Below are 22,969 nucleotides of genomic sequence, written 5' to 3' on the forward strand. Positions count from 1 at the left end.
ATAAAAGGCTTTATATCATTTTTGACATTACTTGTTTTCTTCAATGGCGTACATGTCCAAAACATTTTTTTTTTTTTTTTTTTTTTTTTTAATGAGGTTTATTATGGCTCTTGACCACATGCAGTTACACGTTTTTTTGGTAAGAAACCAAGTAAATGAGCTAGTACTAGAAATTTTCTTCTTTTAAGGGTACTTTTTTACAACTTTAGTTCTAAGAGTTTCTTAACTTTCAGATTATCAAGAGAGAAAAAGTAAGTGAAATGTAATTTGAAAGCATGTTAACAAGTAAGGTAAAATGTTTTACAGTCAACCAAAGTTATTTGAATCTCCTTAATATCATTCAATGCAATCCTCATTTTGTCCCTAAACAGAACACAAATTAGGAAATGTTCCTCGAACTCTTAATAAGTTTCTTATCGAAAAGTAATTTAGTACTAATAGTATCTTAAGGTTTCGGGGCTTCTAGTACTAGTTTCTTGTTTAAAAAAAAACGTGTATGTCGGTTAACTTTAGCAAAACCAATTTTGCAGTTCTGAAGCCAAAGTTAAAGCTTAGAACTCTACCAAGTGACACAGTGTATTGATTGATATCAGATATGAATTTTCCTTATCTTAGATATTTTTAACACGAATATTTTAAAGGATTAGTTCTACTCAAATTACCTTACTTAGTACTATTGTCAAGTGAAATCGTCTAAATAAACGCACTTTTAAAGACTTTTTGTAAGCGTCTGCGTCTCGTTATTACTTGAGAGCTTACGATAAGAAAACTGCAACGGCAACTTCTACAATTTATGATAAATATTTGACACTAGGCATGCGCAATGGATGAGATTCCCTGAAATGCCGTTTTAAAACTTTTTACGCAACGTCAAAACGTTGAAATTCGCGTTTTCTGAAAACGGCTTATAAATGGATCAAAGTAGTACTTGCTCCAAAAGTGTAACAAAGTAATTATTTAATTTCTGATACAAATTTAGGATATATACATAAGTATAAATACATCAATATATATATCTATCGAGTATCATATCGAGTAGTCTACATGAGTAGGAAAACCGTTTTAAAAAAAAACACAGTGCTTCTACCGGAGTAACTTTTAACCCGTTATAACATACAAACTCTTGAGGTAGTTGAAGTACATTGAGTAAGCGATATATATCACTAAGTAGAAATCTAAATTCACTTTTGCATTCATCATCAGACATGATAATCTAGTATTCTTAATAGAGAGCTTACGATTTGAAAACTGCAACGGCAACGGAGACGACAAAGGTCTGGATCGAGCGGTTGCGACTTGCAGTTGCGGTATTCCAATAAAATTAGTTACGAATTTCCACTTTAAAAAAAAGAAAACATCTTGAAATAAACAAAAAAAATTTAAGAATTGTTAGAAATAGTTTATTACTTGCATTAGAATCAAATATCATAGATGACGAGGAGTTTTTACTACTGTTCAAATTAAATTTGTCTAAGAATCCAGATGTACCGTTTCGGAGTTATAAACAGTTTTGTTTAGAAATCATGTCTGATGATGAATGCAAAAGTGAATTTAGATTTCTACTTAGTGATATATATCGCTTACTCAATGTACTTCAACTACCTCAAGAGTTTGTATGTTATAACGGGTTAAAAGTTACTCCGGTAGAAGCACTGTGTTTTTTTTTAAAACGGTTTTCCTACTCATGTAGACTACTCGATATGATACTCGATAGATATATATATTGATGTATTTATACTTATGTATATATCCTAAATTTGTATCAGAAATTAAATAATTACTTTGTTACACTTTTGGAGCAAGTACTACTTTGATCCATTTATAAGCCGTTTTCAGAAAACGCGAATTTCAACGTTTTGACGTTGCGTAAAAAGTTTTAAAACGGCATTTCAGGGAATCTCATCCATTGCGCATGCCTAGTGTCAAATATTTATCATAAATTGTAGAAGTTGCCGTTGCAGTTTTCTTATCGTAAGCTCTCAAATATATCATTGACCGCAACTGCATGTCGCAACCGCTCGATCCAGACCTTTGTCTTCTCCGTTGCCGTTGCAGTTTCATATCGTAAGCTCTCTACTAACTTTACGAAATCGAAACGCCAACTGCGACGAGAACGTAAAAGTTATGATTTTATAAGTCGTCGTAGCCGTTTTTAGTAAAATATCGTTACGAAAATTACTATGAAAACGTCACGGTACGAAAAGTTTCTGTGTGATTTTTTTTGTATAATTATGCATATGATTTTGATGTAAAAAAATCATTCTCATTCTGATAACATAATAAACGATGAAGAGCTGTTATTACTTTACGATGTTAAATCAAATAACTTAAATATGTCTTATCACAGCTATCTAAGATTTAATTTAGACGACATGTCAGTGGATGAAGCCAAAAACGAGTTTCGGTTTTTACCAAAAGATATATACGATTTGATCGATCTTCTTAATATTCTAGTGAAAATAACGTGTTACAATGGCGTCACCATTTTAGGTGACGAGACCTTTTGTATTTTTTTAAAACGTTTTGCTTACCCCTGCAGTATCAAGATATGATACCGCGATTGTGTATGACTTCAAATCATATCATGAATTTATTACTTATACAATGGGGCCATTTACTTTTTCCAAAAAGTTTTTGCCGCTAACGCACGTGTTCTCGACTGCTCTTCAAGAATATTAACTAAAAAATGAAAATAACGATCAAAAATATCGAAAAAATTATTGCAAACAAGTTTGAAGAACAAAGAAGAATTCTGCTTAAAGAAACAGAAAGGTTATTAAAAGACCAGGAAAAGAACTTCACACAAATAGTAAGTGGAAATATAAAAATAATTTCTGATAGACTCGACAAAATAGAAAATGAATTGAAGATAAACAAAGTAAATATGCGAAATATTGAAAAAGACTTAAACGATGTGAAAGAAAGTCTCCACTTTCAAGAAGAGAAAATAAACGAAGAATTAACACAGATAAGGAAGAAATATGATCTTGAAATTAAAAATATAAATAAAAAAAATACTGACTTAGAAAACCGCTCTCGTCGTAACAACATTAGAGTTGATGCACAGTGGGCCAGGTGGTGGAAAAAAGTATAAAAAAAATATTCTCAAAATTGACATTGTTATATACCATTTTAAAGCTTAAACATCTGGCTTTTATAAAATGTATATATTTCTGTACAGCTCTTATGCCGTTTGCATTTCAAGCTGATAAAAAAGGTTGTTTTTTTTTTTAAATTTTTTTTTTTTTTTTTTTATTCAATAATATTTTTCGTGTTACTAATAAGCATAAAATTGTTATTAATTTTTAAAACTTCATTTTTTATTGCACAATTAAATAAAACTAAGTATTATCTATGAAATGAGCTATTCCAAAGTTATTTTGCAAGTAAGCTATATCAAATAAACTGGTTTCTAATGATGGCGTATTTAAAGTACTTTTTTTAGTGAAAATTTCATTTAAATAAAAAAATACTTTTGCGCTCCAGGGTGCTCCAGAAGTTTGAGATTTGAAATATCTTGCCCAATATGTACATTATCGATATATATTTTACCTATTGTCGGCGGATGTCAGCTGCGTCTCTATACATGATTTTTACAAGCTTCATCTTTGGGGCAGGGGGGCCAACATTCTGGCATTTTTTGTGTTCCCAGGCTCCAATCATCGCGATTTTTTAGCAAAACATCTTTTTTATCACATTAAAATGAACATATAAATATTTGGAGCTTGTTTCATGTCTGGTTGTCCAAATGTCTAATCAAGAATATATTTTTTGTATTTGTAGGCTGAAAATGAAATACTTTGATATCTATGCATTCATCATGCATAAGCCTAATAATTTACAAATATCTGATTCTGGTATTGTGGACAAACTTATTGATGCTATGAATTAGCATTGCAACAAGCAGCAATTAGGAACAATAATAACGCATCTACGAGATAAGTGGCGCAAGTCATATAGCAGCATGGCTCGATTTGAAGAAAAGAATAAAAAATGGCTTCAAAGCCATGTTCCTGAAGATTTAAATGTAACACCAATACCTATTGGAAGACCAGTTAAGGCAAACTTTGATGACTACTCTACTAAAACCAAAAAATATAAAATTAGTCACTTAACTGAAATGTATTCTGCTGGGGCAAAGAAATGTGGGGCAAGTCCCAAAGGAATGAATGATATTGAAAAAATGGTTTTGAAAAAGGGTATAACAGGCAGTTATTCATTTGGTTTATTATCCTTACATGCTTGGATACGTTTTTTTGAATGTTTATTACATATTGGATATAAAATGACTTTGAAAAAGTGGCAGGCAAAAACAGTAGAAGATAAATTCAAAGTAAAGGCTCTGAAACAACAAATTCAAAATAGATTTAAAGATGAAATGGGCTTGATAGTTGATGTTTCAAAATCTGGTGGTAGTGGAACATCAAATGATGGAAATACGGCTCGAAGAGCATTTCAAAATGCGGAAAAGTTCGCAGAAATTTTAAATATTGATGTTGAACTGATTCTAAATTTGCATATTATATTGACAACAATTTCATGTGGTTTAGACATCGACACTGATAAATTTGAGGCTTTCTGTTTAAAAACAGCTCGAATTTATGTTCATCATTATTCTTGGTACTATATGCCCCAATCTCTCCACAAAATCCATGGTTCTGAAATTATTAAAACTTTAGCATTACCGATTGGTATGTATTCTGAAAAAGCACGCAATAAAGACTTTCAAAACTATCGTGAACATTTTACAAGAAAAACATCTCGTGTGAAAACTAACCAAGATTTGTTAAATCGACTATTGTGTACATCTGATCCATTTATTGCATCTCTGAGAAAGACAGCAGGAAGTCATACCAAAACGAAAAACTTACCAGCTGGAGTTATTGACTTATTGAGATCATCTACAGATGATATTAGTTTATAAATGTGTCTTATGTACCTTTATAATTTTGGAAATGTGTGTACCTATACGAAAGTGTGACTATGAATTAAAGCAAATAGTTATGCTCAATCATATTATAATCATCAAATTAATTTGCATACCAAGTTTAGAAACAAATGGCTTTAAAAATAACCCTTTAGAACTAAGCATAAATATCTGTTGCTATGCAACTGGGGTTGCCATGGCAACCACAAAAAAATCATCATGCTCATTCAAATTATAATCATCCAATTTACTTTATATACGAAATTTTGAGACCTATGGATGAAAGGAAAAAAAGTTATGACTTTTTTCCAAAAATATGGGATTCTGGCCCACTGTGTGATGGTCTGAATGATTCACCAGGAGAAAGTTGGAGTGATTGTGAAAAATCTGTAAAAAAAAATATTTACAAACAGCCTTAAAATTTCAACTGAAATTATTGTGGAACGAGCGCATCGAGTTGGGTCGTATAAAGAAGACAAAACACCGAGAACTGTCGTAGTGAAACTTTTAAACTACCAAGATAAAATTAAAATTTTAAGTTCACTTAAAAACCTAAAAGGTAGTGGACTATATATAAATGAAGACTTTGCTAAAGAGACGATGGAAAAGAGAAAAAAACTTTGGGAAGAAGTTAAACACCTTCGCAATCAAGGTAAATACGCTATAATTAAATTTAATAAAGTTTTTTGTCGCGAATTTAAAAAATGAGAAAATTTTTGCGTATGATTTAAGAAAAAGTCTTACGTATTTTTAAGCAATCGTAGCGAAATTGATTATCTTAACTAATGGCTAAACAAACAATAGATTACGAAACGCAACACTTTAATGTTTTCAAATCGGTAAATAACTTTTTACTTAATAACTCTTAGGGGACGTCCATAAAGTACGTACGCAATAAAACCAATGCTTTTGGACCCCCCCTCCCCCTTGTACGCACTTGTACGCTTTTAACACCCCCTCCCCTCTGCGTACGTACGCGTTATTTATTAAAAAAGTATGACCTCCCCCCCCCCCCACCCAAAAAAAAAAAGTTTTCAAATCATTAAATACAAAAAAGATCAATTTAGCTATTTATATTACCACAAATGGTGACTTAAATAAATTGAAAATGTTATGGAAAACAGGCATGAACTCTGCTTCTAATCTTTCATTAGTAATCTCCTCACTGACTTCTTCACTTCCATTTAAATCACTCTCCATATCAATCTTTATTTTTTGTTTTTTATGTGCTTTCTTGTGCCGTTTCATTGCTGCCTCGCTCGGCCAGTATTTATTGCATTTGTCGCAAATTCCGTTTAAAAGCTTTTTTTCCAATGAAGGACAATACAGATCAAATGGTATAATTTTGTATTTTAAGCCTTCTGTAGGTATATCTTGTAGCAAAAGCCTATGCATCAGAGGTGCAAAGTTTGAATGGTTTGATATGTTTTTAAAATATCGAGACGGTTCCATCGCTTTGTAACCATTCTCGCAGTCCTCGTAGATGGCCGTAAATGGAATGAAACGTTGGGGGATGGTATTCAGCCAATTTGTTTCAAACAATGAACAACATAACTTTTCCTGGTATTTCACAATTTGTAGACAGTATCGCGATTGCTGGCAATGTTTCTCTACCCAAACAGGATCAGGATTCGGCGGTTTATATGCTTTTCCAACTGGTACTGCCCGGCAATTAACAAGGTAACCGTCGATGACGGTTTTCTCCCAAACTTGGGATAAAACGTCAGCCGCTTTTTGGAAAATTTCTACCTCCAGTTCTTGGTTGATTGTCTTCCCAGAAGAATCAAGGTGATCGCCAAAATAATCATGGGGAAGAACTATTCCAGCCAAATCACGAGAAAGAGGTGCCATTCTTCTTTCAATGGGGTTGAAGGCTGAAAGCCCAGCTGCATTCACACCGTGAAGCAAGACATCTAAATCCAGCAAGCAGAAGAGATCAACAGCAGTTGCTAACGTTTTAGGGAAGCTCATCTTGAGCTCCATCAGTCTCCATTAACATAATTGGTTTACGTCTAACCATCTTGGTTTCAAAAAGCTCCCCAACATCAAAAGCATGAGTAAAAGCATTCGATGTATCGTGTTTCCCACTTCTTATGCGTATGAAAGTGTCTCCACTGTAGGATACATTTCCATTATTGTTAACTTCGCATATGCCATACACCGATGGGATTAACTTGTGCTGTGGGCCAACGACAAAGTCATGATCCATAAGTTTGACCTTGTATTCCATATGCATCAGCAACGGCGCTTGAAGCCTTGCAGCAGTAAGACCCAACGGTACCCTGGCTTTATCATCATTGGACATGAAAAGCACAGCTTTTGGTCCAAACAATTTGCAAACTTCAAACATGGCATCAATAAAAGATTTGGCAAACATTCTATCATCATTTCTTTTTCGCAGTGAATTTTCTGGACGTAGTAGCTTCACAGGAACTGTTTTTACATGCTTTTTTCCTTCATGAGTGTTTTCACGTCGTGGTAAAAGACGAAGGTACAAACCACTTCTACTCAAGTTGAAGCCTATTTTCGTCAGCTCTTTCTGAAGATCATCCAAAGTGGAGACACTGCAAAGACATTCTGTTCTTCGACGCTCATCTGCTGCTGATGAATTTTGCACAATTTTTATGATTGTTTATAAAAGTTCTGGTTGATCAATTTCGAGCCGTGGTCGTCCAGGATGGTTTCGCATAAACTGTTTCAAAGCACTTGATACTTCAGGGTTGTTTTGACAAACTGTTTCGATACCCTCTTTAAGTTTTTGTCTCCTTTTTCTTTGTCGTGCCGATTCAGGAATCAATCTGAAAACAAAATATTACACAAATCCTTGATTCCGTTATAAAACCTTCTATACTTAAGGTTTCCTGGATTCTGAAAAACAAAAGCAGTATCAGCACGCACTCCTGTGCGTGCTGATACTGCTTTTGTTTTTCAAGTGTTGAATATGCTTTCTTATATAACTCAAGGAGTTGAAAATACTTTTTCTCATTCCCAACAAATTCGTTCGACATCTAGGGAGTAAGCAACTTTTTTTTGTTGCAACGTTTTCAATTATTCGATTAGAAAGATAAAGGTTTTTGTTTATTTGGAAATAAACGATTTAATCATAAGGTTCAGTGTCGTTAAAGCGAAGAACCTAAAAAAATAACCCGACTCAAATTAATTGCAGTTACATTTCGCAATGAAAGGTGTTGGTCTCTATTAGCATTAAAATTGTTGTTTTTAAAGATAATTGTTTTTCATAATCAGAAAAAATACATTTAAACTTTAATAATAATTTGAAGTAGTACATTGTTAATAAAAAGTTAATAATAAAATATTAATTTAAAATAATAAAAAATTAACTTGTTGTAACGTTTTAATTGAAAAGATAAAAACCAGGTTGCGTAATTTAAAAAAAAAGATTTTTTACATTCGAAAAGTTCATTGCTTTTTATACTGATCAAGTTTTAAAAATAATTCCTGAGAAAGATAGTCAAACCGCGTACTTACGCGCTGTCTTGAACACTCTCCCTCCCCTTGTACGCATTTGTACGTTTTTTGGTAACCCCCCCCCCTCCCCCCATACCTGCGTACGTACTTTATGGATGCCCCCTTACGATCCAGATTTGTATTTTTTTAATGAAAATAATTTTAACTCGCGGTTTTTTGAATTAGGAACTTTTAAAAATGAATTAAAATCATTAAGTGATAAATTTACGGTGATACACATAAATATAAGAAGTATAATTAACAATATTGACAAACTAAAACATTTTCTTACAGAATGTAATTATTTGTTCAGTATGATTTGCTTAACAGAAACTTGGTGTTCTAACGAATCATCCAGAACAAATTCAAACCTGTTAATTCCGAACTACAAGCTAATATCTTATGAGCGAAAAGTTCAAAAACGAGGAGGTGGAATTATGACTTATATTCATAATGATCTGACAACTAAAATTAGAGACAATCTTTCGGCTTCTGATGCCGATGGTGAGGTCTTTACGATTGAAATAATGAACAAAAAATTAAAAAATATACTGGTGCCCACCTGTTACAGACCACCTGAAGGTGATATAAAAAACTTTTCAAATCACCTAAAACAAATATTTCTAAAAAATAACAAAGAGCACAAAATTTTATTTTGTATTGGAGACATAAATATAAACTGTCTACAGTGCAACGAAGATGCTGTCACCAAAACTTTTTTTGACGGTATGTTTCAACACTACATATTTCCTATAATAAACAAACCAACCCGGGTAACATTTAATTCAATCACTGCAATAGACAACATATTGACTAATTCATTTTATGATTCTTCATTAAAAGCAGGTGTTATCAAAATGGATAAATTCGATCACTTTCCAATATACTTTTCCTTTTCTCAAGACACAAAAAATAATAACTCTAAAATCAAAGTCTGTAAACGAAAAATTAATAATTTTACTATTCAACAGTTTAAAGAATCACTATCGGCAGTAAGGTGGGACAGGATTTACCAAGAATGCAACCTTGGGCATACCAACTCTGCTTATAATGAATTTATAGAAATATTCTTAAAGCACTATGATAATCATTTCCCAATTGTAGAACAAGAATTAAAAGTAAAATACTTACAATGTCCATGGATTACCAGAGGTATAAAAAAATCTTCAAAAAAAAAAAACAAAGACTTTACATCAAGTATTTAAAAAACAGAAATGAAAAAAATTTAAATACTTACAAACAATACAAAAATTTATTTGAAAAAATAAAAAAAAAATCGAAGAAAATTTACTACTCGAATCAAATAATAAATGCATCTGGTGACATTAAAAAAACATGGAATACTATAAAAGAAATAATTGGGAACAAAAAAATTAAATCAAATACCTTACCTGCTCAAATCGTCATTGAGAATACAGAGTACAGTGACAAAAATACGATTGCTGAAAAATTCAACGATTTTTTTTGTTAACATTGGCCCTAATCTTGCCTCGAAAATTAAATCTCCTAATAACTCATTCAAATCATACCTAAGTGACACCCAGAGCGAACTAAACTACAAAGAACTAAGCTATCAAGAACTTAATGTTGCTCTAAATTCCTTAAAATTAAATAAAACTCCAGGTATAGATGATATCTGCTGTAGGGTAGTGGCAAATGTCTTTACAACGATAAATAAACCTATATATGAAATTTTTAAGTCTTTGATTAAAACAGGAGTTGTACCGGACAAGCTTAAAGTAGCTAAAGTAGTACCAATATTTAAATCAGGTGAAACATACTTAATTAATAACTATAGACCTATCTCGGTACTCCCTACCTTTTCTAAGCTTCTCGAAAGAGTAATCTATAACAGATTGTATGAGTACTTAATCCAAAATAAAATTCTAAATAAAAAGCAATTCGGTTTCCAAAAACAATATTCAACTGAACACGCAATCCTAGATCTAGTCAACAATATAAGTGATTCTTTTTACAAAAAACAGTATGTTCTAGGCATCTTTATAGACCTGTCAAAAGCGTTTGATACTGTAAATCATAATATCTTACTTAAAAAAATGGAAAGCTATGGGATAAAAAACATAACCCTTGACTGGTTCAAAAACTATCTTAGCAACAGGCAACAATGTGTTTTTTCAGACTACTTCAGACTACTTCACTCAAAACTACTACGAGTTGAGTGCGGTGTACCCCAAGGTTCCATTCTTGGACCTCTTTTGTTTCTTCTATATAAATGACCTTACAAAAGCCTTGGATAAACTTGATGTAACTATGTTTGCCGATGACACAAACTTATTTTATTCCTCGAACTCAATCAAAGACCTTTACAAATGTATGAACAAAGAGCTTAAAAGATTAAATATATGGTTGAAATTGAATAAGTTATCACTAAACAAAGAAAAAACAAAATACATATTGTTTCATTCCAAAAAACAAAAAAATAATATACCTACTATCCTTCCCTCACTAAAAATAGATAAGGTAAACATTGAAAGAACAGAAACAACTAAATTTCTTGGGATCCTTATTGACGAAAATATATCTTGGAGAGCCCATATAAGTATAATAAACACCAAAATTTCGAAAAATATTGGGATACTCTACAAAGTTAAACCTATGTTATCCCAACATAACCTTAAATCGCTTTATTTTTCTTACATCCAAAGTTATCTTACGTACGCTAATATTACATGGGCAAGTACACACAAATCCAAATTGAGTACTATTTATATAAGTCAAAAACATGCATCAAGACTAGTTTATGATAAAGATAAACTCACCCATGCTGAACCCTTACTAAAAACCTTAAATGCACTAAATGTCTACCAAATCAACATCTACCAAAATGTACTATTTATGCTAAAATACAATCTTGGACTAGTCCCATCGCATTTTTTAAATAACTTCTTTCAAGTTAACTCTAATAGATATATAACAAGAGCAACAGGCAATTTCACACTGCCTAAAAGAACAACAAAGTTCTCACGGTTTTCTATTTCCTACCGGGATCCGTAACTGTATAACAAAATGATATCAAAAAATATAGAACTTAAAGTATTAAATAATCCTGCCAACTTAAAAAATAAAATAAAACACCTCATACTTAATATCAACAATTATATTGATATGTATTAAACTTAACAACAGAATCTATACTGAAATATTTATGTGTATCACTGACTGTATTTTGACTATATATAAATATGAAATAGACTTTATTTAACAATTTGAAAAGGTACTCCATGATAAGTCTTCATAGACTTCTACGAGTTTTCCTTTACAACAACTTTCTTTTTATTTACGTTGCATTATATGATGTCATGTAGTTTTAATGTAACGATGTGTAAGTTTATTGAAGTTGTATAAAAAAAAAAAAAAAAAAATTTACTGACCAATTTAGATCAGGGGTGGTTAGATACTCAGCACCTAGAAATGTATGCTGCTGCTATTCATGCAAAAGAAGCTCTTCTTAAGAACTGCTGGGGGTTTATAAATGAGCAATAAGTCGTCCTAGAGCAATAAGTCGTCCTAGAGAGCACCAAAGAATACTTTATAATGGACATAAAAGATGTCATGGAATAAAGTTCCAATCACTAGTTGCACCCAATGGCTTAATTGCAAGTCTATATGGTCCTGTGGAAGGGAGAAGACATGATAGTGGTATGCTTGCCGATTCAAGTTTACTAAATAATTTAGTACTTTATTCTTTCAACAGCAGTAGAGAACCTTTGTGTGTTTACAGAGACCCTGCATACCCCCATAGAGTTCATTTACAATATGGATTTAAAGGAGCTAACATATCCCCTTAGCAGCTTATTTGGAACAAAAATATGAGTAAAGTTCGTGTTGCTGTTGAGTGGATATTTGGAGATATTAACTATTTTAAATTTTTAGATTTTAAAAAAAATCTTAAAGTGGGACTTAGTCCAGTTTCTAAAATGTAGTTGGTTTGTGCATTAATGCACAATGCACGTGTGTACCTATATGGTTCAACAACAACTTATATTTTGATTGCCAACTGTTGTTTTACGTAAGAGCCGTATTGTAAAATGAGTTCAATTTATTAACATATTATAAGAGTAATGTTATACAAATATACGATAAACACAAGGAAGAGCTTGTATATCACAGCTAGTGGTAGAAGAGTTGCTCGAGTCCGTTGTTGTTACTTCAAGAGAGCGAGGTTTCGAAGATCACGCTATTTATACATATCAACCAGGGGGACACTAATTGTTTTATAACGATTAGATTACCGCGACACTTATACGTATTCCACATTAATTGTTTTATGACGAATTGATTACCGCAACACCAACCACCATCGCCTTCAGAATATTCTAAATAATTTACTTCAATTTTTCTCTTCTCTTTTAAATAAGAAATTGTTTCGTTGCCATTATTTCAAAGTTTTTATTGCATGAAATTATACGCCTTGTCAAAATGTGATTTCACTACAAATGGCAGATTTGATGATAAAAGTTGTTAATAAGAAGACAGTAATTGCATTATTTTCCATCTATTCCTGAGATATAAATCTGTTTAAGTTTTAACACAAAGTTTCACTTGCCACATTTGATTTTGTTTAGAAGTAATTATTTTAAATAGTTATATGACATATGGTATGTTAATGCAAATGAAAAATTTACAATATTTTTAGATCATCATTTTAGCAGCTAAAATAAGAACAGTCTGCATCTACTTTAATCTCAAGTCTGAACTTAGTAAGCGTATACACATCATGAATTGATCAAAGTGTAGCTGATCGCAAAACCAATTTTATGTATTCAAATTTAATTTGAAATTAAAATGCTGCTGGATTAAGAAAACGTTTTACAGTTTTACGAGGCTTATTCGAAACATTGTTTGGTGTTTTTCAAGTTTGTCTATTTTCAACAGAAAAAAAAAAGTAGTGTTACTGTGTTATCTATATTATATAGGTATACTATATAGCATATAGCAGTCAGTCATGTTTTGGTTAAATGTGAAAATAACAAGTTGGTTTGTTTAGCTTACAAAATTAATTAATTTAAGTGTATTATTGCTATCGTCAAATAAAATATGTTAGATCTAAAAAATATGTTGGGACTACAAAATTATAGACGTTTTTAGATAAGTTGTGTTTGTATGTTAAATTATAATTTCTAGAGTTAAAAGTTACCTAAATGTGACTATAATTTAAATTCAAGTAATTAATATTGTCTATTACAAATGTGATGATTTATTATATTGGGTACACTGTAAAAGTAATAAAAGCCTGATATTCAGATCAATGTGCAAGTTAAGGATATGTTTATTTAAAACAGCAGTTTTTTGTTATTTTGTAATTATTCTTTTATAGAAAAAATACAGCTATTTTTGATTGTATCATAGTTATTACTATCATAGTAAAAAAATTACAACCCTTTTTTATATATCATTACATCCCAAAGTCTTGGATATGTAAAAATTATCAAATATAATTGGACCAAAATTGTTTGATCATCACTGCAGTTGAGGTGACATCTGATTAAACCAATGTTTAATGGTTTAGAGCTCAAATCAAACTGAACCTTAGGTTCAGTTTGATTTTGATCCTTATCCTAATACCGTTATTATCATCAAAATGATAATAACGGTATTATGCTAAATAAAGCTTTATAATATATATTTTCGGTAGCATTTTGAACCGGAAATCCGGCCGGAACCAAAATCTTAAATACACCCAGAACCGGAATTTCGGTTCCGGCCGAAATTTGGGCCGGAAACCGGATCCGAACCGAAATCTGGTCGATCACTAGACGTAACAGCTAACTGGACAGTGTAATAACTAAAAGTTTATAAAGTTGTATTAATATTGTCGAATTAATGATAAGTTATTTTACCAGTTTAAAAAATGCCTTTAAAATGTTCTGTACTGCAAGTCGAATTATCACTCAACTGAAAAGAAAATCTCGGCTTATAAATTACCAAAGGATCTAGAGGAAAGGAAAAGATGGAATGATGCAATCCCAAGAGCAGATTTTATTGTCTCTGACTACACAGCAGTATGTCGACTGCATTGGCCAGATGATGCACCTTTCGTAATCAAATATGGAAAATAACGATCGTTAAACTCCCCATCTATCACAATTGCACCACTTGTAATATTTAACTACAAACAGATTAACATTAATAAAAACAAAATCTACCAGTATAGCAATTGCACATGCATGCTATGGATTAATTGATTTAGTGAAAACGTTATTGAGTAATGGAGCTAAATATGTTTTGTTAGGTTGGTTTTCAACAGATCCAATGAAAAAGCTTTTTCTAAACTTCAAAAGGGATCAGGAGGTACCTATTTTGTAAATGCTAAATTTGAAATTGAAAAAATACATGTTCAGCATCCAAATTGACTTTAAAACTAGATATTGCTGTAGATGGCATTGATGGTCATACTTGTGACATGTTGCAGAGATACTTCTACTGATGAAAAAGAACTGCTAGATAATTTGCATGATTTTGAAAGCTCAGTTAAACAGTCATCATTAATGACTATAGTTTACATGGCTGGATATGTGCAAAAAAATGAAATAATAATTTATGATGATACAACAAATTATTATCACAAATATGGAAATTATCTGTATAGTCTAAACAGGGGTGGACTTCAAATCCCTACTGATACTCTTGTCCAATGGTCATTATTTTGCTTTCTATTTTTTCAAGGTGCCACTGGGGTTTTATGCAGGACATTTCGTATTACTCAGTTTCAGTTTATAGCAGCTAAGTATGGACTTAAAATAACTAAAAAGCAATGCAGAGTATATTCCAATATTTTGCTAAAGAATCATGCACTTATTACCACTCCTAGTAGTAACAGAGAGTCAAGGATGAAAATACTAAAGCTATCATAATTTTTGTGAATTTTTAGTTTTACGTTTTTTAAATTTTTTTGTTACACTTTTTATCCTTTTTTTTTTTTTAAAGCCTTTTAGCTCGTTATATATTTGGAGTTTATATATATATATATATATATATATATATATATATATATATATATATATATATATATATATATATATATATATATAGCTATTTCAAGTTGTTGTATTATTTTCAAATACAATATCTCGTGTTCGTATAAGAGTGCTCAATATTTTGTATAAATAGAGAAATATATATATAAATACATATAAAACGAAGAAACAACAACTATGTATGGTACTTAAAGTTTCATGCCTAACGGCAATCATCAGCCATGAAATACAAATCAAAAATCTATATAAACCGTTACAAATTGCAAAAATTACTGTATCGTGTGCTCTGACGTCATATTAGGAAAAAGTGGAGGAAAAGAAAGAAAGAAAGAAAGAAAGGAAATAAAGAAAGAAAGAAAAAAATAAAGAAAGGAAATAAATAAAGAAACAAAAAAAAAAAAAAAAGAAAGAAAGAAAGAAAAGAAAAAAGAAAGAAAAAATAAGGAAGAAAGAAAAATAGTATGAAATAAAAAGGAAGAAAGGAAATAAAGAAAGAAAGGAAATAAAGAAAGAAAGCAATAAAGAAGTAAAGAAATGAAAGAAAGCAATAGAGAAATAAAGAAAAGAAAAGAAAGAAAGAAAGAAAGAAAGAATATAGGCCTAGTCACCAGTATCAAATTTCGAAAGAAGAAATTTATTTCTATGCCTGCATTTTGAAACCAATTCGTTCTTCTTATTCAATAAGGTACCTTCATTAAACATAATAATCATGTACTTCTCATGCAGGCATAGCATGCAACATTTTGTGGCCGGGTTGTACGGTTTGCAATGTTTGATTATCTTCCACTTAACAATAGGTGTGAAATTTTTTTCTTTTATTTTCCATATTTCTTTCGATAATTCTGTGTCGTTCTTGTATTTTTCAATGTTAAAGGATTTTTGGTGGTTTGCGTACCTTAGTTTGAAAGGTGTTTCGCTGATGCCGTAATATATTTTTTCTTTCATTACTGGGTTGATGGAGGAGATGGTGGCTTGGTAGACTATTTTTTTTGTAAGGCAATTTTGATGTAAAGGACACTTAGTTTTATCGATGCAATTACAGGTTTTTTCTCTAATGTTGGGGTTTTTTTGCTGGTTTTTTTGCAGAATGCTTTGGTTGTGGGAATTTATGATGTCTTTTATGTTCGGCATGCAGCTGTAGCTCACTTTAATGTAATTTCTATTGAAAATCTTATGGAGTTTGTGGTTTACTGGGAAATGTTTATCGACTAGGTTTAAAAACTGCTTTCCTATATTTGTGCAAACATTTTTGCTGTAAGGAGGATTGAACCAGATAATTCTTCGCTTATGACTTTTGTTGTTAACAGGTTGTAAATTGGGAATGTATTTAAGCTTTTGGTCGTAACCAGATTTTTTTTAGGCTTCCTCGTACATATAAGAAGAATTTCTGAAGATTTGTTCGCTAGATGAATTGGCAGACATTCGTAGCTCGATGGAATGTGGGATCTGCTTTAAAATGTTACGAGGATGGTTGGATTCAGCATGAATATAGCTTAAAACATTTTCAGGTTTACTATAAGGCCGGAAAAAACAGTCATTGAGGTTTAAAGTGACGTCAAGATAATTGACTATTTTCAAATTACATTGGATGGAAATAAGTAAGCCTTTGTCTTTGAAGATTTGAACAAAGTGCTTTTTTATTCTTTCCATTTGCGTGCCGCTGGTGTTTCTAAATATAGCTAAACCATCGTCTCGATATAATCCAAAATCAGCTTTGTTATAATGTTGCGATAGTTGGAAAAGTTGGAAAATACCAACAAGTTCACAAACCTCGGCACCGTCAAAAGCACCCATGGTAACATCAAACAAACCGCTTTTCTTTTTAACCCAAACTTGATCATTATTGAAGAGTAACGATTTTCTTGCTGAGAAACACATAAAAATTAATAATGATCAAAAAATGATTATCAAACATGCAAGTACCATACATAGTTGTTGTTTCTTCGTTTTATATATATATATATATATATATATATATATATATATATATATATATATATATAAAGATTGTTTTTGTAAGATGGATTTTTTTGTTGATCATTTTCATCGCTATATTTAGGTTTTCAGTTATCCATGCTTTTTGTTAATTACAGAATTGTATTTAAAGAAAATAATTACCAACGGGTTTATTTTTGGCTGTGTTTTTAGTCTTCAAAACGTGTTAATTACAACATAGTTATTATTCTGGCAACGTGAAATACTGCAAAATATAGGGTCATTCCATGCCAAGTGGTGCAAAGGTCCCTTATGGACCATCTCAGATTTTATTGAAATTTTTTGATTTTGTACATATATATGTTAAAAGCATGTTTTGAAAATTTTAGATCAATATCTAATATGGTTCTTGAGAAAACGCTATTTAAGTAGTGGGCTATTTTGCATAAAATTTCACTCTACAAGAAAAAAGGGTTTTTTCATCATTTTTAACAGCCAATAACTTTTGAACAAGTTAGTTTTATACTTCAATTATTATAAGATAGCAAGTGTGCTGTGGATACTTTGAAAAAAGAAAAAAATATTATTTCTGGCATCTTAACTTTTTCCATAATGGCGGGCTAAAGTTGATTTTTTTGTTTTAAGAATAAGTTTTTTTGTGATTTTAAAGACCTTAATCTTAAAAACTAGTTACAAAGTTAATACAAATCAAATTGCCTGCTGATCTACATGTGGTGGATAAACATTTTTAAAAAAATCAGTTGATTAAAGAGCTGCATTCAAAAGTTATAGGTCTCCAAAATGAGTCAGATCGAGATTTTCGTAAAATTGATCTGTGATGCAAAGCATCTGTTACCTAAGATGGCACTTTTTTTTTTTTATAAAATTTTTTATACGCATCAATTAAAGACTGTTAATTAATAAAAACCAAAAAAATTAATGGGCGCTTATTTATAACCCCCAAAAGGTAGTCTCTAAAAGTCAGGTAAATTTTCAATAAAATTCTAAAATTGACATAATAAATAAATGCATTGAATTATATAATGTTATTTATTATGAAATATCAATTAAAAAATATCAATGCTTAAAGCCTTTTAATCCCTTTAGATAAAGAACTTTTAAATCCCAATAGATAAAGTCCCCTCCCCTCTGTCCCCTCCCCTCTTTATAATACAATAATTTTTTTAATGAAAAACAAACAAAATGTTTTTAAGAAAATAAACAAAAATAATAAAATTTACAAAAAGTTAAATTTCTCAAATAATAAAATAATCTCATTGATTTCTTTTAAGTCAATACTATAAAATCTTCTGAATTCTAAATTCTGCAAGTAGAAAAATCCACATTAGTGCAAATAATATCAAATGAGACTCTTCTTATTTTTATTGAGGTAAGTGACATTGGGATAAAACTGTGGTGGTTTCGTGTCCCAGGTATTGTCGAACAAGAACGATATCTCTCTTCCAAATTGAAGTTTGTAGTATGTGTTTCTATTGAAACTTTGTCAACAAAAAAAAAAGATATTCCTTTGACGTGTTGAACACACCAGCTGTACATTTTGCTTGGTGTGTCAATAGGATCGTTTAGTGATTGTAGACTGGCTCGTGCAACAAGACGTTTCACTGTTCCACCAACACCATCACAAGGGCTTTTACCATGCGATGTTGCAAAAAAGTGCCACTCTGCAGTCATGTCAAAATCGTGTTTATGGTAGCATAAGTTGATAAGATTTTTGTAATTTTTATATTGTGATGCAGCTCCATCACTAAAATAGATAATGTGTTCAAATGTTTGTAATTGTTTAAGTTTATCAATAACATTACCGATAAAGCAATGAACAGCATCTGTTCCATGTTTCAGATGATCTGATATAACACAATAACTTTGACTATCAAGTTTTCCATCTTTTATAAAATACGCAACAAAGGGGTGCACAGTTGCTTGGCTGTTATTCCAGTGAAAACCTTGCACTGCATCCTGTATTAGAAAACTATAGTTTTCTGCAAAGTCAAGAAGAACCAAAGCTTGATTTTCTTTTAAATTAGTTTTCAAATGTTGGTAGTAAGTGGCTTGACTTTTTGATATAAAATGATGCAATCTAACTGTTCATAAACCATTTCAATAAATTCATCTAAAGGTAGAGTTGCTGGTACTAAAGTACATTGGTAATTTGATTTTTGCCATTGATAAAAGTTAACTTCACTAATTTCTTTTTCTGTAAACAAAGTGTCAGTGTAGTCTAACAAAACCTTTTTAGCAGGACATTTATCGCAGCTATGCAGCATACAATCTCTATTTTCAATGCTACAAACCATTAATTTTAATAAGATTTTGTAATCAGAAATTCCAGGAATTTTCTGTACAAGGAGCTTTACATTTTGATGGTACTGGCAAACACAAACTGCATGCAGACCAGAAGCACCACCCACAGGAATGCACCACTTGGGCCTTAGCTCACAAAATTTTGAAAATCCAACTTTAAGATAATTATATTTCTTTTTAAACTCAATATGTAGCTCTTTCATATTGACTAGTAGAAGGCGCTTTTGGATATGTTGCTTTTTACTATCTACTTTAACTGAAACAAACTCTTTTTTTCCTGGACAAACCCTTGAATATTCATCGCATTCGTAGAAATGAACAACCTCTGTAATTACATCTTCGCTTAGTTTTCTACCCGATTTTGGAGAAGGTTTTGATAGTATTCCACTTTTTTTACTTAATTTTCTGGCTTGTACTACAGATCTTTTTGAAGTAAAAAAAAACTTCTGAGTTTTCTCTATTGACCAACTGTCTGAAGTGAGTGTAAGAAGTGTGATTTTTTCAGAATTTGACAATGTTTTTTCAAATTTTGACTTAATTTTAGTCATAATATTGTCTAAATCTGTGTTTGTTTTTTTCAAACATTTTTTTGAGGGTGATTCAATTTCACAAAGTGCAGCTATTTCTATACCTAGCACATTGGCAACAGCCTTTTGTGTATGAGTTCTTATGCTATCAATTTTACGCTTTCCATATGCAACTCTATCTTTTTTTGAAACAAGTTTTAGAGGTGAGCATCCAAAACTTGCAATACTTGAATTAAGATCTTCTTTTAATGTATGGTTGTCAACATAAATTTCTTTTTCTTGGAGTTCATTTTCTTTTGTATTATGTTTGCAATTCAGAACTTTTCTGCAACTAGTGCAAATTTTTTGACCAGGTATTAAACCAAAATCTTTGGCATATGAAAGACTGATAACTCTAAGAGAATCTAAAAAATAACGGAAATAATTATTAAATATTTTTTTATTTATTTATTTAGTGTTATTAAGGTATTTTTATTAAATTAAGATATTAAATATTGAAACTTACTTTTCACATTTTTTGCGTGCTTGTTCAACGGATTACAACAATACCTGCGATGTTCATTCTCATACCTCGACAAGTAAACTTTCTCGTGATAGCTACAAATAAAATCTATAGGATTTATTTTGCTTCTCAAAGAAATAAGCTCTTGGTTTAGTTTAGACAGTTCTTGGTAGCGTTTACTTTTATTAGATAGATAGCACTGTTCATTTAATGCTTTACCAATACAGCAAGTAGAAAGCTCAGGCATATTACTTATTATTAATTAGTTCTAAAATACAACAATTTATTTGGTTTTATTAGTACTTTTTAGATTGACATACTAGTAATATAGAATTAAATGAAACAATAACTAAACTTTTAAAAAGTAATAATTTTTTATGGAAAATTTACCTGACTTTTAGAGACTACCTTTTGGGGGTTATAAATAAGCGCCCATTAATTTTTTTGGTTTTTATTAATTAACAGTCTTTAATTGATGCGTATAAAAAATTTTATAAAAAAAAAAAAGTGCCATCTTAGGTAACAGATGCTTTGCATCACAGATCAATTTTACGAAAATCTCGATCTGACTCATTTTGGAGACCTATAACTTTTGAATGCAGCTCTTTAATCAACTGATTTTTTTAAAAATGTTTATCCACCACATGTAGATCAGCAGGCAATTTGATTTGTATTAACTTTGTAACTAGTTTTTAAGATTAAGGTCTTTAAAATCACAAAAAAACTTATTCTTAAAACAAAAAAATCAACTTTAGCCCGCCATTATGGAAAAAGTTAAGATGCCAGAAATAATATTTTTTTCTTTTTTCAAAGTATCCACAGCACACTTGCTATCTTATAATAATTGAAGTATAAAACTAACTTGTTCAAAAGTTATTGGCTGTTAAAAATGATGAAAAAACCCTTTTTTCTTGTAGAGTGAAATTTTATGCAAAATAGCCCACTACTTAAATAGCGTTTTCTCAAGAACCATATTAGATATTGATCTAAAATTTTCAAAACATGCTTTTAACATATATATGTACAAAATCAAAAAATTTCAATAAAATCTGAGATGGTCCATGAGGGACCTCATTAAAATTTGCACCACTTGGCATGGAATATCAATTTTTAAACTGCTGTTTTTTTTTTTTTCTCTAATAATTTTATTTTTCTTAGTAATTTATGAGAAAACAACCACTCTAACATTTATTTGCTCTTCATATAACGTGTATCGATTCAAGTAACAAAATTTTTAATCGGCCTTCAGTTTTTGCGGCCTCTTACGCGATGTCAAGGTCTGTTATTTGAGAGCTTACGATAAGAAAACTGCAACGGCAACTTCTACAATTTATGATAAATATTTGACACTAGGCATGCGCAATGGATGAGATTCCCTGAAATGCCGTTTTAAAACTTTTTACGCAACGTCAAAACGTTGAAATTCGCGTTTTCTGAAAACGGCTTATAAATGGATCAAAGTAGTACTTGCTCCAAAAGTGTAACAAAGTAATTATTTAATTTCTGATACAAATTTAGGATATATACATAAGTATAAATACATCAATATATATATCTATCGAGTATCATATCGAGTAGTCTACATGAGTAGGAAAACCGTTTTAAAAAAAAACACAGTGCTTCTACCGGAGTAACTTTTAACCCGTTATAACATACAAACTCTTGAGGTAGTTGAAGTACATTGAGTAAGCGATATATATCACTAAGTAGAAATCTAAATTCACTTTTGCATTCATCATCAGACATGATTTCTAAACAAAACTGTTTATAACTCCGAAACGGTACATCTGGATTCTTAGACAAATTTAATTTGAACAGTAGTAAAAACTCCTCGTCATCTATGATATTTGATTCTAATGCAAGTAATAAACTATTTCTAACAATTCTTAAATTTTTTTTGTTTATTTCAAGATGTTTTCTTTTTTTTAAAGTGGAAATTCGTAACTAATTTTATTGGAATACCGCAACTGCAAGTCGCAACCGCTCGATCCAAACCTTTGTCGTCTCCGTTGCCGTTGCAGTTTTCAAATCGTAAGCTCTCTTTATAGAAGGCCATGCGTCTGGCCTAAAACGCGAGTAGGTATTTACCCTGAGCACACGCATGCGCATTACTAATATTTTGTGCGTAAGACGTTGCAGTTACAGTTGGCGTTTAGATTTCGTAAAGTCGGTATTTTTTTATTCGAGACGAGACAATCCTAAAAGCTTTATCCCGATTAGCGATAAAAATTGACACAATTTTTAACTTTCAGTCGAAATCCGGGACATAACGAGACATAACGAGACATAC

General features: G+C 31.0%; 1 protein-coding gene and 4 pseudogenes across 2 annotated transcripts; 4 read left to right on the forward strand and 1 right to left on the reverse strand.

The window, feature by feature from the left end:
* Positions 1-911: 911 nt before the first annotated feature.
* LOC149889821 (uncharacterized) lies at positions 912-12,821 on the forward strand (annotated as a pseudogene).
* On the forward strand, positions 2,378-5,453 carry LOC149889822 (uncharacterized). Its single transcript, XM_090086221.1, has 2 exons — positions 2,378-3,217; positions 3,784-5,453. Exon 2 carries the CDS (start codon positions 3,965-3,967, stop codon positions 4,922-4,924), a length of 960 nt encoding a protein of 319 aa, XP_089942347.1. The 5' UTR covers positions 2,378-3,217; positions 3,784-3,964; the 3' UTR covers positions 4,925-5,453.
* Positions 2,671-5,635, forward strand: LOC149889823 (uncharacterized; annotated as a pseudogene).
* A 1,550-nt stretch (positions 12,822-14,371) lies between the features above and the next one.
* LOC149889824 (uncharacterized) lies at positions 14,372-15,355 on the forward strand (annotated as a pseudogene).
* Positions 15,356-18,689: 3,334 nt separating this feature from the next.
* LOC149889825 (uncharacterized) lies at positions 18,690-21,967 on the reverse strand (annotated as a pseudogene). Its single transcript, XR_016451994.1, has 2 exons — positions 20,683-21,967; positions 18,690-20,581 (listed from the first exon to the last, which is right to left on the reverse strand). The product of XR_016451994.1 is annotated as an uncharacterized LOC149889825 (transcript).
* Between the last annotated feature and the right edge of the window lie 1,002 nt (positions 21,968-22,969).

Source organism: Hydra viridissima, unplaced genomic scaffold (genome assembly GCF_058129835.1).
Source record: "Hydra viridissima isolate aposymbiotic clone 2 unplaced genomic scaffold, HvirCarnegie_v1 scaffold_4, whole genome shotgun sequence".
Taxonomy (NCBI): domain Eukaryota; kingdom Metazoa; phylum Cnidaria; class Hydrozoa; order Anthoathecata; family Hydridae; genus Hydra; species Hydra viridissima.